This window comes from Simochromis diagramma, unplaced genomic scaffold (assembly GCF_900408965.1).
Source record: "Simochromis diagramma unplaced genomic scaffold, fSimDia1.1 OVJJ01000304.1, whole genome shotgun sequence".
NCBI classification, from domain to species: domain Eukaryota; kingdom Metazoa; phylum Chordata; class Actinopteri; order Cichliformes; family Cichlidae; genus Simochromis; species Simochromis diagramma.
Genome location: NW_024387030.1, coordinates 9,932,467 through 9,945,285, shown reverse-complemented (window position 1 = coordinate 9,945,285; position 12,819 = coordinate 9,932,467). Strand labels below are relative to the sequence as shown.

General features: G+C 42.5%; 1 protein-coding gene across 4 annotated transcripts in view; it reads left to right on the top strand.

Moving 5' to 3' along the window:
* luzp1 (leucine zipper protein 1) overlaps positions 1-12,657 on the top strand; it is a 50,258-nt gene extending 37,601 nt beyond the window's left edge. For all 4 annotated transcript variants that reach the window (XM_040042742.1, XM_040042743.1, XM_040042744.1 and 1 more), the window contains 4 exons: positions 209-798; positions 883-1,002; positions 5,897-6,168; positions 6,814-12,657. In XM_040042742.1, the coding sequence (XP_039898676.1) occupies positions 209-798; positions 883-1,002; positions 5,897-6,133 (947 nt within the window). In that variant the 3' untranslated portion in view covers positions 6,134-6,168; positions 6,814-12,657. The remainder of the gene's footprint in view (positions 1-208; positions 799-882; positions 1,003-5,896; positions 6,169-6,813) is intronic.
* Positions 12,658-12,819: the final 162 nt, after the last annotated feature.

The following is a 12,819-nucleotide window of genomic DNA, read 5'->3' as shown; positions in this document are numbered from 1 at the left end:
GAAAAGAGAGCCTAGTGACATGGTAATATTTGCTAGCAAGCATTAAACACAAACTTAAGCTGATAGGATGTCATTTGTTTTTGTCCTGAGCCAAACTGTTGGACCGAGATTAATTTTGCACCCCCCAAAAACTGATATTTTAAAGCACATTGCATTACTGTCAACTTGTTGCATCTGTATAAATGTATCATTTTATTTATATTGCCAGGCCCAAACACTGACCATCATGGCAGTATTTCCGTCCCATATGAGATCTCCATACCCAAGAGTGAGATCACTTTGCGGCCATGCCAGGACCAGGACTGTGGGCCACACAGCCACAGTGATTCATCATCAAGGTCTAAACTCCACAACTCTTCCAGGGTGGAGACCACCACCAGCCACCTGTGCTGCCAGCGCAGCAACTTTAGCCTCCAGTCCCCGGACGTCACTTCCTCAGACTTCAACGACACAGAATCAGGATTTGAGAGCAGCAGCAGCAGCAGCACGACCACAGTCACCAGCTGGAGAAGCCAACGGCAAAGCCAACCGTCACACGAAGACAGTTTGCCAGACATGAAGAATGTGACCGTGAGAAGCCCCTGGAGGAACAAAAGCGCCATGTCTGTGGACGAGGGAAGTCGAGGAAGGAGTACGAGAGCAATGACAGATGGCGGGTCTGAAGATGAAACCGAAACTGCAACAACGTGGAGGGCTTACAGGGCAACCACCTTTGACACAGAGGACTCTGTAAACAGTGGAAACGGAGGCGGCGGAAATGCTGCAGCACAGAAGGGAGCCAAGCCGTCCCCTGCTGAGGTGGGGAAAGTTAATAAGTGTATATCAAAGTAATTTCACACACAAAGGAAAAAAATAATAGAGGGAATTTTCTCTTTGTCCCAGGTGTACATGCGTAAGATCTCTCAGTCTCCCCCTATGGAAACAGGAGGGTTGGGAAGGGCCATACCCCATGCACCCGTTACCTCTCAGTCCTGGAGCCGATCATATTCACAGCAGCCACCGGTAAGGAAAACTGACTTCAGGTTGTTAACACTTTCCTGTAGTAGATTCAGTTTTATAGGCTTTTGTTTTTATCAGATATGATATAAAACACGTGGCTATTGGATGCAACTTTATTTTCATTTTTGTTCTGCTTTGAAATATGCTTAATGTTCCTTGAGTCTGTTTTCTTGGTACATTTCTCAAGCATTTGTAAATTTAAAAAAATGAATTGGTGATACTCGATTAATAAAGTTGGTATTGCGCTTAGAGTATTGTTCTCTGCAAATAGTTTTAGCATGAAGATAAAGACTCCACACAAAGTGCAGCTGCAGGCCTTGGCTCCTGGTGTGTCCACTTTGCATTAGAGCTCAGCTGGTATTTTTCCCTGACGCCAGGCTCCGTGACTTCAAGCTTAGCACAGCAGTTCTGCAGGCCCCACTCCTGCTGCCCCAGTAAGCACAAAGAGAAAAGGGTGGGACAGAAAGTAGTGAGGATGGAAATGAAAAAGACCTCAACAGGGGGAAAAGTAGGTTAGAAAAACCTCAAGGAGAAGAAAATAGCTTTCTCCTATGTGAATGTTCTACCACATCAGTGAGAGACTCAGTTTGCTATTCTGGAAGACACCATGTAATAAGCAAAGGTGTCTGTTAAGGTCTGCGACTTTATTTTATGACTTCATTTTATGACTTTATTTTGTACATAGTATGTTGTCACTGTTTATAAGAGCTTAATTTAAAAAAATTCAATTTAGGTGTGGCAGACTTTTCCACTGTTAGCCTCACATATTACATTGTGATATGTGGGCCATTGTGATTATATTGTGATATCATGTATGTGAGATCATAAAAAATGGAGTGTGAATATTTCACATGTGTATTTTGTATGTAGTGATGCTGCGATTTATAAATACATCGTCATGGATCGCTGTCATGTATGTTCAGTAACGTGTCAGGGGAAATCTAGGGTTTTGGGTCTTTCAGCATCATAACCATCTAGCTGGGGTTGATCAGCATGAATCCCTGGAGCAAGCCAAGGATCTCCCCTCTTCAACTCCTCTTCTAGTGGCTTTTTCTGTGGATACAGCGTATTTCTCCCTCCTTTGTCATTCAATTCACTCCTATCCTCGTCAGTGCTCAGTAGAGAGACAGACCGCTGTAATTGCGTCACAACTAGGTCGCTAGGCACAGCTTCGGCACGTCTCCACAAATCCCTTGATTTTGGTGCTTGTTTGATAGAGTCTGACCTGACAGCCTTGTCTTCTCGGAGTGTAGCATGGGTAACATTCTCTGGGACATGGCATTCCCTGTCTTATCCAAGCATTTTTGCAGTTTTAGACCTCAAACAGCTGATTGTTTATCAACATGTCTTAATTTCTTTTGTAGGAAAATGAGCCTGCAGTGGCTCGAATCTTAGTTTTTACTTACATAGCCGCACTACTACATAAACATTCTATAGTATATAGGTTTACTTTATTCAAAGCAGGGAAAGCAGGCTCAGACACTGGAACATTAAGCTGGAGTCTCTCCTCTGAATCAAGCGTGGTATAAAAACAATACAGCTAACATGGCCTTGGAGCTATAATTGCCTGCAGGACTCCTCCCCAGTCATTATCATCAATGGGCTTAATGAAATCTACCCAACACTGAGCCCCAACCCTCAAATGCTCCCTTTCATCACTGATATTTAGCAGACCGGTAGAAAAAGTATGAAGGGCCTTGCTCTTTTTCTTTATCATATAACCCTGGCATTAACAAAATAACCTTGAGTTTTATATTTTTTAATGCTCCCATCAGGCAGTGCCCACTCAGTGCAACTCGGCCTCGACCTTAGCTCTGCAATTTCACAACCACAACTACTTAAGATAAGCCTCCTGTCCCACATCACTGATGCTTTGTGGTCCGGGAACCCGGAACCATCGAACAAGTCCCGTCTTCGTTGTTTAAGATCGGCTGTGAACTGTTAAACCACCGTCCCCCTGTTCATTTTTTTGTCACTCGTGCACTTTTTAATTTTATTGTGGGAATTTCCCAAATCCACTGTGCAGTAGAACCTTGTTCATCATGACATTTCATGCATGAACTGGTCACTCGATTTGGATAGCAATTATGTGCAGAAATTACCCCAGTGCAATAAAAAATAAGTTTCTTCAAAAACAAAACTGGGCTTTGAAGCGTGTCTTGGAGCAAAGCCGATCATCTTTGGTTTGGATTTGTAGAATATTTCAGCGGTCTGAACTGCGTCCGTTCCCAAGAGGCTTGGATAAATACAGCTGTACTTAGGACAGTGGAAGGTTGGGATTAGTCTGTGTTTGCAGTGTCAGAGGTTGATAAAAGAGGGTTGTGTTATTACAAGGTTGCAGACGGAGCCGCTCTCAACATCATTAACCGACACCCCATCAGTTGTTATTCAGCTGGGTGGGCATCTGTGTTCCTCTTGATTCATCAAAGTTTGTTTTTGTTTGACATGTTTGCTCCTTGTAAAATTGTCTTTGAACCTTAAAATGATGAATGAAGAACATTTAAAAAAAATCTTGTTTTTCTTCTAGAGATTTAAACATCAGATTGTTGTGACTATCTTTCATGCCCTGGTGATGGAAGGAGAGCAGACTGAAAATCAGCTTTCTGTGGACCAGTGAGGACATATTGGTCGATAGGCATTAAGGAGGAGAAAACGCTCCCAATTCCTATAAGTACCCTCAGCACCCTGGGCAGACTGATAGCTTATTGATTACCTTTCACTTTTGAACCTCATGTATAAATTATGTAGAGGTTATTTATAATAGAGACAGACGGACATCTTTTCCTCCAGTGAAAGGTCATGGTCATATCTAGTTTATCTGAACCAACACTTTAGCAGCGTGGCTAAACTATCAACTGCTTTGGCTTGTAGTGATGGCATTTATCGAGACTCATTCAATCTTTTATCCTTTTAGAGCTTCTACGATGTTCAAATTTGTGCAGTGGCATCAGTTACCCTTTGTTCTACAAGCATGAGCAGATGGCTTGATGGTTAGCATTGCTGCTAACAATGAGCATGCTAGCAGGGAAAGCTGTGTGTGTGCCACAGCTCCACCACACACGTTCACACATACACAGCCGCTTGCATTGCATTCCAAGCACACTTGATTTGAATTGCCTAACAGGCCGGCATTTAAATAGGGGTTGCTTGTTTTCTGTGGCAGTCACTCCACACCTTAGACTGCAAGAACAGAATGTCTTTGTAGTACTTCCACCCCATTGTAGCAGTAGGAAACTTCAGCCTGCACTCGAATGAGCTGTGAATTTACGTTTGGCCAAGGAGCGAGGCACCAGAACATATTATACTGGCAGTAAAGTGTGGAGTCAAGAGTTGATCCACTGTTAACTGTCCTCCTGATTTTTAAAATCATTACCAGTGAGACTGTCGGAAGTTCCACCTCGTGTGAAACAAGTCATCAGCAAACAAGCAACCACAAACAGAAAAAGCTGATCTGGAAGAACTCGAATGCACTATTGTATTTATTTCACAAATCTGTTGGCCATAAGTTCATCAAAGAGCAAAATTCATCCTCAGACACACTTAGTCATATTTCAGTATTTTGGCCAAGATGCTCCTTCAATTGGAAGCGGGGAGAGAAGCCATTCTCATGTCAGTGCCCCAGATAAAAGCTGAAGCAGGTTAAACAGCTATGCTGGCTTTGTTAAAAGGACATTCCTGGCCAGTTCTCCCTTGAAAATTTGATTAAATCTCGAGGGATTTACTGGGTGGAAAAAGGTGAAATAAATAAATAATCCTGAAAACGTAAAACTCACAAAAATACTGCAACATTTCCTGGTTTAGTCTGTACAAAAAGTGTAATTTGATGTGGACAAAGACTCCAGAAAAACCTGTTTCAACATTATTTTTTTTTAGTCTGGCTTCGTATTTTTCATAGATATGTGAAACTTTAGACTATTTCCCAAAAGTCAAACTAATTTTCTTAATATCTTAGAGTATGTGGCTTGTTCATTTGACATATAAAAGCTGGTCAAAGAGCAGCACTTTTGTGCAATGTGTGTGTATTTGGGGGGTTTTGTTGCAGGTTTTATTTAACCAAGCATTATTTTAATTCCACTGCCATGTGTTGTACGGTACAAACCTCCCGTTGGGTGTAGGAGGAACTCTACATCCATTTCGAGGAAAGTTCGTGAAAACTCCCAGTCTTGGAGCATTAACTTACCATAGAAGGAGAATATGCCACGGTTTCCTCCCACAGTGACTGTAGCAGGAAGTGACCACACTGAGCACACCCACTTTGGCAGCCTTCACTGGTGACTGATTTCCTGTCTCCCCCAGGAGACTGTGAAAGGCAGACCAGCAGGGCTCCATTAAAGCCAATTAGCAAGAATGCTTTCTAAAACTGCACCAGAAGCCAACTCCAGCCCACCAAATGTCACTAATTATGGTGCTTTTTTAAAAACTGAAATTACAGGAGTGGGGTGCTGTTTCTGTGTGCTTTAAGAACTGCATCGTCATCCAACTCTCGCTTTCTTAGAGAAGGGTTACTGAGGTTATGAGAGAGGACGTGCCATTGTATCCACCACAAACTAGAAACTTGGGGTTTGTTTTCTAGTGAGCCCGCCAAATTATAAATCTCTCAGCTTGGGGTATGTTTGGGGTTTTTGGTTGGGGATTTTTCCCCTGGCAGAAATCCACATGGCAGACTTTACTTGTCGCACACCAGTTAACATTAACGGCATGTAGTCAATGCCCGCATAAGACAAAGGTCCGAACAAGGCCCCACAAAATGCCCAGAGCTCCTATAGACAAACTCCAGAGTTTGGCATTAAATTTCAGCAAAGAAATCCAAATTATTCCTCTTAAACTTGGAAAAGCGCTTATTTCGGATGCCAGTTAATACAACAGCCAGTTTTTAAATGTAATTTCTTTCTTCCAGGCTTCTGATAACTTGGACCCCAGTCCAAACCCGAGTCACAGCCCAGCCTCTTGGAGACGACAGATACCCAGTAGTGATCTGGGGACCTCTTACGATCGGATAAGCAGGACACCCGGAGCCTCCTCTAGAGGAGGGGAGCCCTGGTCCAGTCGGGGGCAAGGCTTAGGGGCCAGAGCTGAGGGGAGGAGCGGAGCGGGAGGCAGACCGTGGAGCCAGCGTCAGTCAGAGCAACATTAGACCAAGTGAGGAGGAGGATTGAAGCAAGTGGGCAGGTAGGAGGTGGCTGGATTTTCTTTTCTTTTAACTCCTGATAGTTAATTAAAATATACAATTATTAATTACCCCTTTTGGAACAGCGTCTCATCTCTAAAGGGGCTTTCTCCTCCTATTTATATATTATCGTCATAGCGACAGTGATGGAATCTTTGCATAAGGCAGTTTACGAACTGTGCTGCAGCAAAATTCTCAAGCAATGAAGTTTAAATATGCTTTTTTGGTGACTTCCTCTGGAAAGACCAGCATAATTAGGGATAAATTATGGAAAATGAGAGAAAAGCTCACTTTGAACCCGGATAAGCATACCGTAACTTCATTTAGGATTGGAGACCTCATTCCTCCATCATACTAATGATATTCACATTTTACATGTACAGCTGATTTGCCGTAAAAGACTAAAAGACTGGAAATTAAAAATTGTGATTTAAATTGGAAGTGTACCAATGAGCTCGGTCTCAATAGTTTTCCCCAATAATTGCTTGCAAATTATCTTGTTCTTTCTGGCAAACTTTCCACGAAATTATAAGGAAATTACAGACCAGTCATGTTTCTAACAAAGATGAATAGTTATGATAACATTTTTTAAAAATGAAGGATTAAATGTGTCTCTTTTCTATTCATTTTTCCCCCTCCCATAACAGCACTCCATTAAGCTCTCGACTGCAAAATAAGGGCCAAGCGCTAGTTTCCCATCAAATGACGGCTACATAGATCACCACCACCTCCAGCAGACAACAGTTTTGCAGCCACACTGAACAACAAACCACCGACCTGATGATGAGTGTACGCTGAGACATGGACGCTTCTTCCTATTCAAAACTGTTCCAGAAAAAGCCGTGCATGGAAGGTCAGCGCCTGTACAGTGTTTTTGGAGGTTTCCTCACCGGCCAGTGTATTATCTTCTGCTTCTTCTGTTGGATGTATTATAGTGTAATCCTGAAACTTGACAAGGGAGAGGCTGGCACGCTGCGCAGGGCTGGAGATTTTCCTGTGCGCCAGAGTTGGAGGAAAATAGACTCAAGAGAGTTTGTTACAGTAACCTCAGAGTAGCTGGAAATGTCACTTGTGCTTCAGAACTTCAACTTTTCTTCATCACTGAAAAGACGAACCCAATCCTCAGTCAACAGCAGCGCATCTTTCTCTCTCACAGGGCTGGATTTTCCCGTAGGATTCTCTATAAAACCAAACGATCGCTACTTTAAATGTGACCAAAAACAGGGAGCGAATTCCCCTCGGTTTTGTTTCAGACTCGTTTTTCCTTCTGAAAACCTTCATCCAATCCCATCCCTTCCCCCCTTCACCAAACACAAGCCATGCAAACGTATCCACAAAACAAGAAGCGAACACATCCACATTTTTAACTTTCGGTTTAATTTCAGCCCATATCCCGACTTTCCAGCACGCGGTAACCTCAAACTGGATTTAATTTGAGGTCTTAGATGCTGAATGAAGATTTGCATGTTTCTAAGTAATAAATGAAGAACACTTGAAAGATTGTGACTCAGCATGCTTAAAGGGTTGCCGGTTGGCTGGATTTTAGGTGCACACACACACACACACACAAATACAGATGTACACACAGACACATTTTTCTTTTTTCTTTTGTCTTCACAGGCCAGGACCTTGTTTATGTTTTTCTGTTATTTTGATTCTTTTGTAATTCGCTTCCTGTTCTGCATCATCCTTTCGCTTTCTTCTCAACCGTGTCATTTGAAAAAAGAAAGTGGACTGCACGCAATGAAATGGAATGCACATGCAAGAAGAAAAAATAAATAAATAAAAAAACAAGAGGATGGGGGGTGGCATTGTTTATAACCTCAAACCATGACACAGTTTCCATGGTTCAGTATTTTACAGCTGTTGCAACTGTCCTCATCCATGTGTTTTGAAAGAGCCATAGCAAAAATGGAGTTTCTGTTTGAACTGAACTTTGGACTTTCGATTACCAGCAACCGTGGCCTGGCAGGGTGGACTTTTTTTTTTTTTTTTAGTGCTGCCATAAGTACTGTGTACACACCAGTCATAGGAACGACCCAAGGGCGTTGGACTTCTAACCAGGAAGTGACAGTCCTGCTTGTACGTGACTTGGTTCGCCGTGCGAATCGTGCTAGTGTCTCTCTTTCTTATTTCTATAGAGGTGTATTATTTTGTTACGACGATAAACAACACCTGGTGGGTTGGTATGTTGGAGCAATCGCTCATTGGCAGGAGCCACTACGGCGGAGACTGTGCAGTAGAATTCAATTTAGCCACCGGCCAGTAATAAAATGAGGTGTTTTTGTTTGGTTTTTTGCTGAGGTCATCAGAAACCCTGCTGACGTATTCAAGTTTCTCCATAAAGTCTATCAACAGGCACCGGCAGGATCTTGACTGTTGCAGAAGATTGACTGCAGAATGACAGGCTATGTAAACTTTTAATCCTAGAACAAAATTTATGAATGTTGCTCAGGAGGAATGCAGCTGAGAATGACCAATTGCTCGATGGCTTAATGCTCCGATCCAACACAACTGTATTCTTTGTCTCTCGCATCTGTTAAACTGTAGACGAGGGGGGAAAGAGAGAAAAACAGAACCATAACTGTGACAACTCTGGACCAAGTTCTGGATCTGTGAAAGAACTTGGGACTTTTTAAAAGCCTGCTCTCCATCTGGTTCCTCTGCTGTTGTGGATTTTAATGCTGTGTTGTCGGACCCTGCTGGGGATGATCTGGTTCACTTATTTTTTTTTTGTTTGGTTTTTTTTTTTTTGGTCTCCTGTATTCTACCAGCCACCATCAAGCTGTAATATTTATTAGTCTCCACATATGTGCAGGTTCTTTTATTGTGAAAAGATCTGCCTAATGGCAGGACCTCTGTCTGTTGCCACTTTGTCACTTTACAGTTTATGCAAGCAGGAGATTATATGCAATTAAACTCCCCCACCCCCCCACCCCCACTGCAATATCTGTAACCATTTCAGCCGTCATAGTGTACAAAAAGAGGTGATGACTGTGTAAGTGAGAAGTTTGCTAGGTTAAAACTAAAAGTTTACCTTTAGGGATGCACATTTTCACCAGTCTGTCTTTCCATTATGTTTACCTTCTTGCAGTAATATCTACAGCATGTTCGTCTGTGCCTTGAGATGCGGTATAAGAGGTAAACTGTCCCAACAAATTCAGACCATCGCACCATTTCCTTACACTTGCAGTAAACATAAATAACATGCAATACAAACATGTAAGGTTTTGATTTGTTCTGTTTGCATTTAATTGCATTTTTCTTTTATTTGAGAATAGTTTTGGTTGACATTGTAAAATTATTTTTAGGGGAAATCCTCCCTGAACCAAGATGAAATAAGATTCCCGCACAAAACGCCAAAACTTCTTTTCTAACCCACCTCCAAAGCACCCAGTTAAAGGACACGAGTCACGCCGCTGTGTGGATTTGACTGTCAGAGTCACAGGGTGCAGCTCCGCCTCTGAAAGGCTTGCTTTGTGACTAGCCGCCTCCGCCGGCTTTATGATGGCGCAAAAACGGACCAGACGCACTGTTTAGAGCTCTCAGTGCACAAGCCAAGACATGATGATCATGTAGTCCTCCTGTGCTCCCTCTGTTATTCTTCTACTTCTCATTTACCAAGAGAGAATGCCCTCTCGTCCCCAGTCTCTCATCTTTTCAACCAATTTTAACTTTCCTTTTAGGATTTTGCTAAAAATCAAGTGTCCCTTCCTCCTCCCTCTGTTTCTCTGTATTTTCCTTAGATTCTCACTTCCTAAAAGGAAAACCTTTGCCCTAAACAGCAGTGATGTGTGCTACTGGTGCAGAGGCTCGTTTTATTGAAGGCCAGAGGCCTGTCACCAGAAAATGATGGGCAGTTCCCTGAGTAGCTGAAAGGTGAAAGGTCAGGTCTGGGTCTAATCCTGTCTCTACATCTTGATTCAGGGCTTCTAAATACAGGAGCGTCAAAAATGGCCAGCTTGGCAGTGACGTGCACTTGATGATAATTAAAACATCCGGGGGGGGGGTATCGAATGTCCGTTTCTCCCACATATACACGTGCTCTTCTCTTAGTGCGTTTGTTGCTGTTGTTGATATGTCAGCGAGGGTTCTCATTTAAAGCTCAAGTGGCGTCTGCAGAGCCCTGAGTTGGCTGGAGGGCGTTTGTGGGTCAGGATGGTGATGCAAGCACCTGAGCCACAGCCCATTATCCTGCCTCATGGGCCATAAAGTTCTTGTTACTGTTTCCCTCCAATCCAACGTGATGCTCCACCACCGATCCCTAAGCAGCACCACTGTGAAGCATTTCTCCACCTGTGAGTTGTTTCTTTTGAATCTTTCTCGTCCTTCCTTTCCCTAAAGAGTGTTTGAGTTCGGGGTGGGGGTGTCCCAGCTGTCAGAAACTGTAGGTTTTACAATGCGTGGCAGGTTTCTCCTCCTCAAGGTCGGGTTCAAAGCAAGCCGGGCTGGGTAAAGGCCAAAGTTGAAACTATGCGATCCACCTTTCTTCCTTCTAAGGCCCCAATGTTCCCAAACGCTACTGCTAAACCCGATCGAACATCCACTCCATCCAGTGAGACTCAGCTGGACTGTCCCAGCATGAAGACCACCTGTGGCATCTGTGTGCGCTTATGTGATTGCGCAAAATGCAACTGCTCACAGGCGACAGGTCTTACTCAATGCTTTGGTGAAAGTTGGTGCAGTGTTAATATGGTGGAATGTACTAATTGGATTTTGGGGGAGCTGCAGTGATAATTTCACAGGTTTTAAGGATTCCGGGGCTGTTTTCTTTTCCTGATGTCTCCTCTGATTTGTGATTGATGGTTGAATGTGGACTGAATTACAGCAATGGTGTAATAGCTGCTGTTTAAAAACAAAAAGAGGCTGCTTCTGCTTTCCTGCTAGGATACCAGCTAAAGAGTTAAGAGAAATCATCTGATCAAGATGTGTTGGTATATCTATAAACATCCGTTATTTTGTTTTTCCTTTTATAAAAGTAGACTAGAATGTACTTAGTGGAGATTGGAGGAATGTTAGCAGGCCCTTGTCCTCAAATGCCTCCATTGTGAAGCCAGGGTTATGGTGTCATTGGGGTGTCACAGGCTGTAATCTGCACTTAACCAGCACTTAAACAACTAATGCCCCCTTCAAGTCCCCCATTGTTAAAACGTTTTCTCTTCTGTGCCCCCAAAATTGTCCGTAGCTGTTTGCTGAATGTACCACAGCTGGTTATGTAGGGTTTATTATCTGTTTCTTTTCAAGAATCATCTCAGCAGGTAAAGGAAATTGGCATGCACTCAGTGAAAAATCATGTTTGCGTCTCAGCCTTTTAACAATGTGCCAAAATCATTCCACAGTATTTACAGTTTACAGAGATGGTGCAAGAGTTTCCCCAGGAGGACACGGTGTCTCTTAAGGTTCTGAAATAAAGGGGAAATATAAGTGAGGTTTGTCTTTTCCCTGTCATCTCTCTTCTTATGTATTTTTTTTTTCCTCTTTGTTAAACAAAAGATGTCTTATTTTGGAATCTATATTGGATAGATTTTATTTAAGGAAAAACTAATTTTGTAAAGTGGGCCTTATTACTGAAATATATAAAGTATTTGTCCATCTTGACTTAAAGACTTTTTTTGTTTTTCGAGGTAATGTATCTCCTTTTTCTTTGTCACACTCCTGGAGAGTTCTTCTTCATGTATTTTGTGCTCGGTAGTTTTAATGCAAGACGTTTCTCACAACTTGGAGACATGATGACGCACCGTGGATGAGGAGAAAGAGAGAAGCCAGCGTCGAGCGATGGTCTTTGAAGAGTGAGAGTCACGTGCGTTTTATCAGAGCTGAGCAGGTCTCCGGTGTTGAGCGGTTCAACACGTGTCGACCCCTTTTCTCTTTTTTTTGTTTCGTGTTTTCTTTTTAAATCGGGGACCATTCACTGCTCCAGCCTCTCGCTCATAAATTCAGGGTTTGTACATCTTCTGTGCTGTATGTTTGAAAGTGCTGCCAAAGAAAGAAGGGTGCAGGTCCCCAGACATGTGTATATATTGAAAACACACAATCTTAACAGGAACAATCGGATAACGAATTAAAAGAATACATTTTTGTTTAACTGGATGTTCTCTCTCTCTTAACGCTGATTCATCCACATCTAAGAATTTCTGAACTGTACAAATGAGGCGTTTATTTGTTTGTTTATTTGGGTTTTATTAATAGATGAGTGTATATAAATGTGTGTGCAGAACAAGGAGACTGACAGACAGAGGTGTCAAACACAGACGTATATGTAATTAAAATCAGATCAAAATTGTTTTATGATTGATTACTGCTTCTCTGTGTCAGCAATGCCAGGCGTACTGTGTGGGGAGGCTTTTTTTTTTTCTTCAATTTAAACTTAATACATTGTGCATGTTTTAACCTTTCTGTGGCTGGCGCACTCTGCATGTAGGTCTCTTGAAGCTGTACAGCAGACCATATGTATTCCAATAAAAAATAAAAACCGACCTGTTTGTAAAGCGTCTCCGTGTTGGAACCTGTGTAAAAATGCAAACGTGTATGTTAATCTCGTTTTATGTTCTTTGTCCAACAAGCTCAGCAAGTTTTGATTTCATAGCGGTACACCCATTTTGTGCGTGCGTGGTGCGTGTGCGTGTGCAAGAGAGAATCCTGGTTTAAACGGA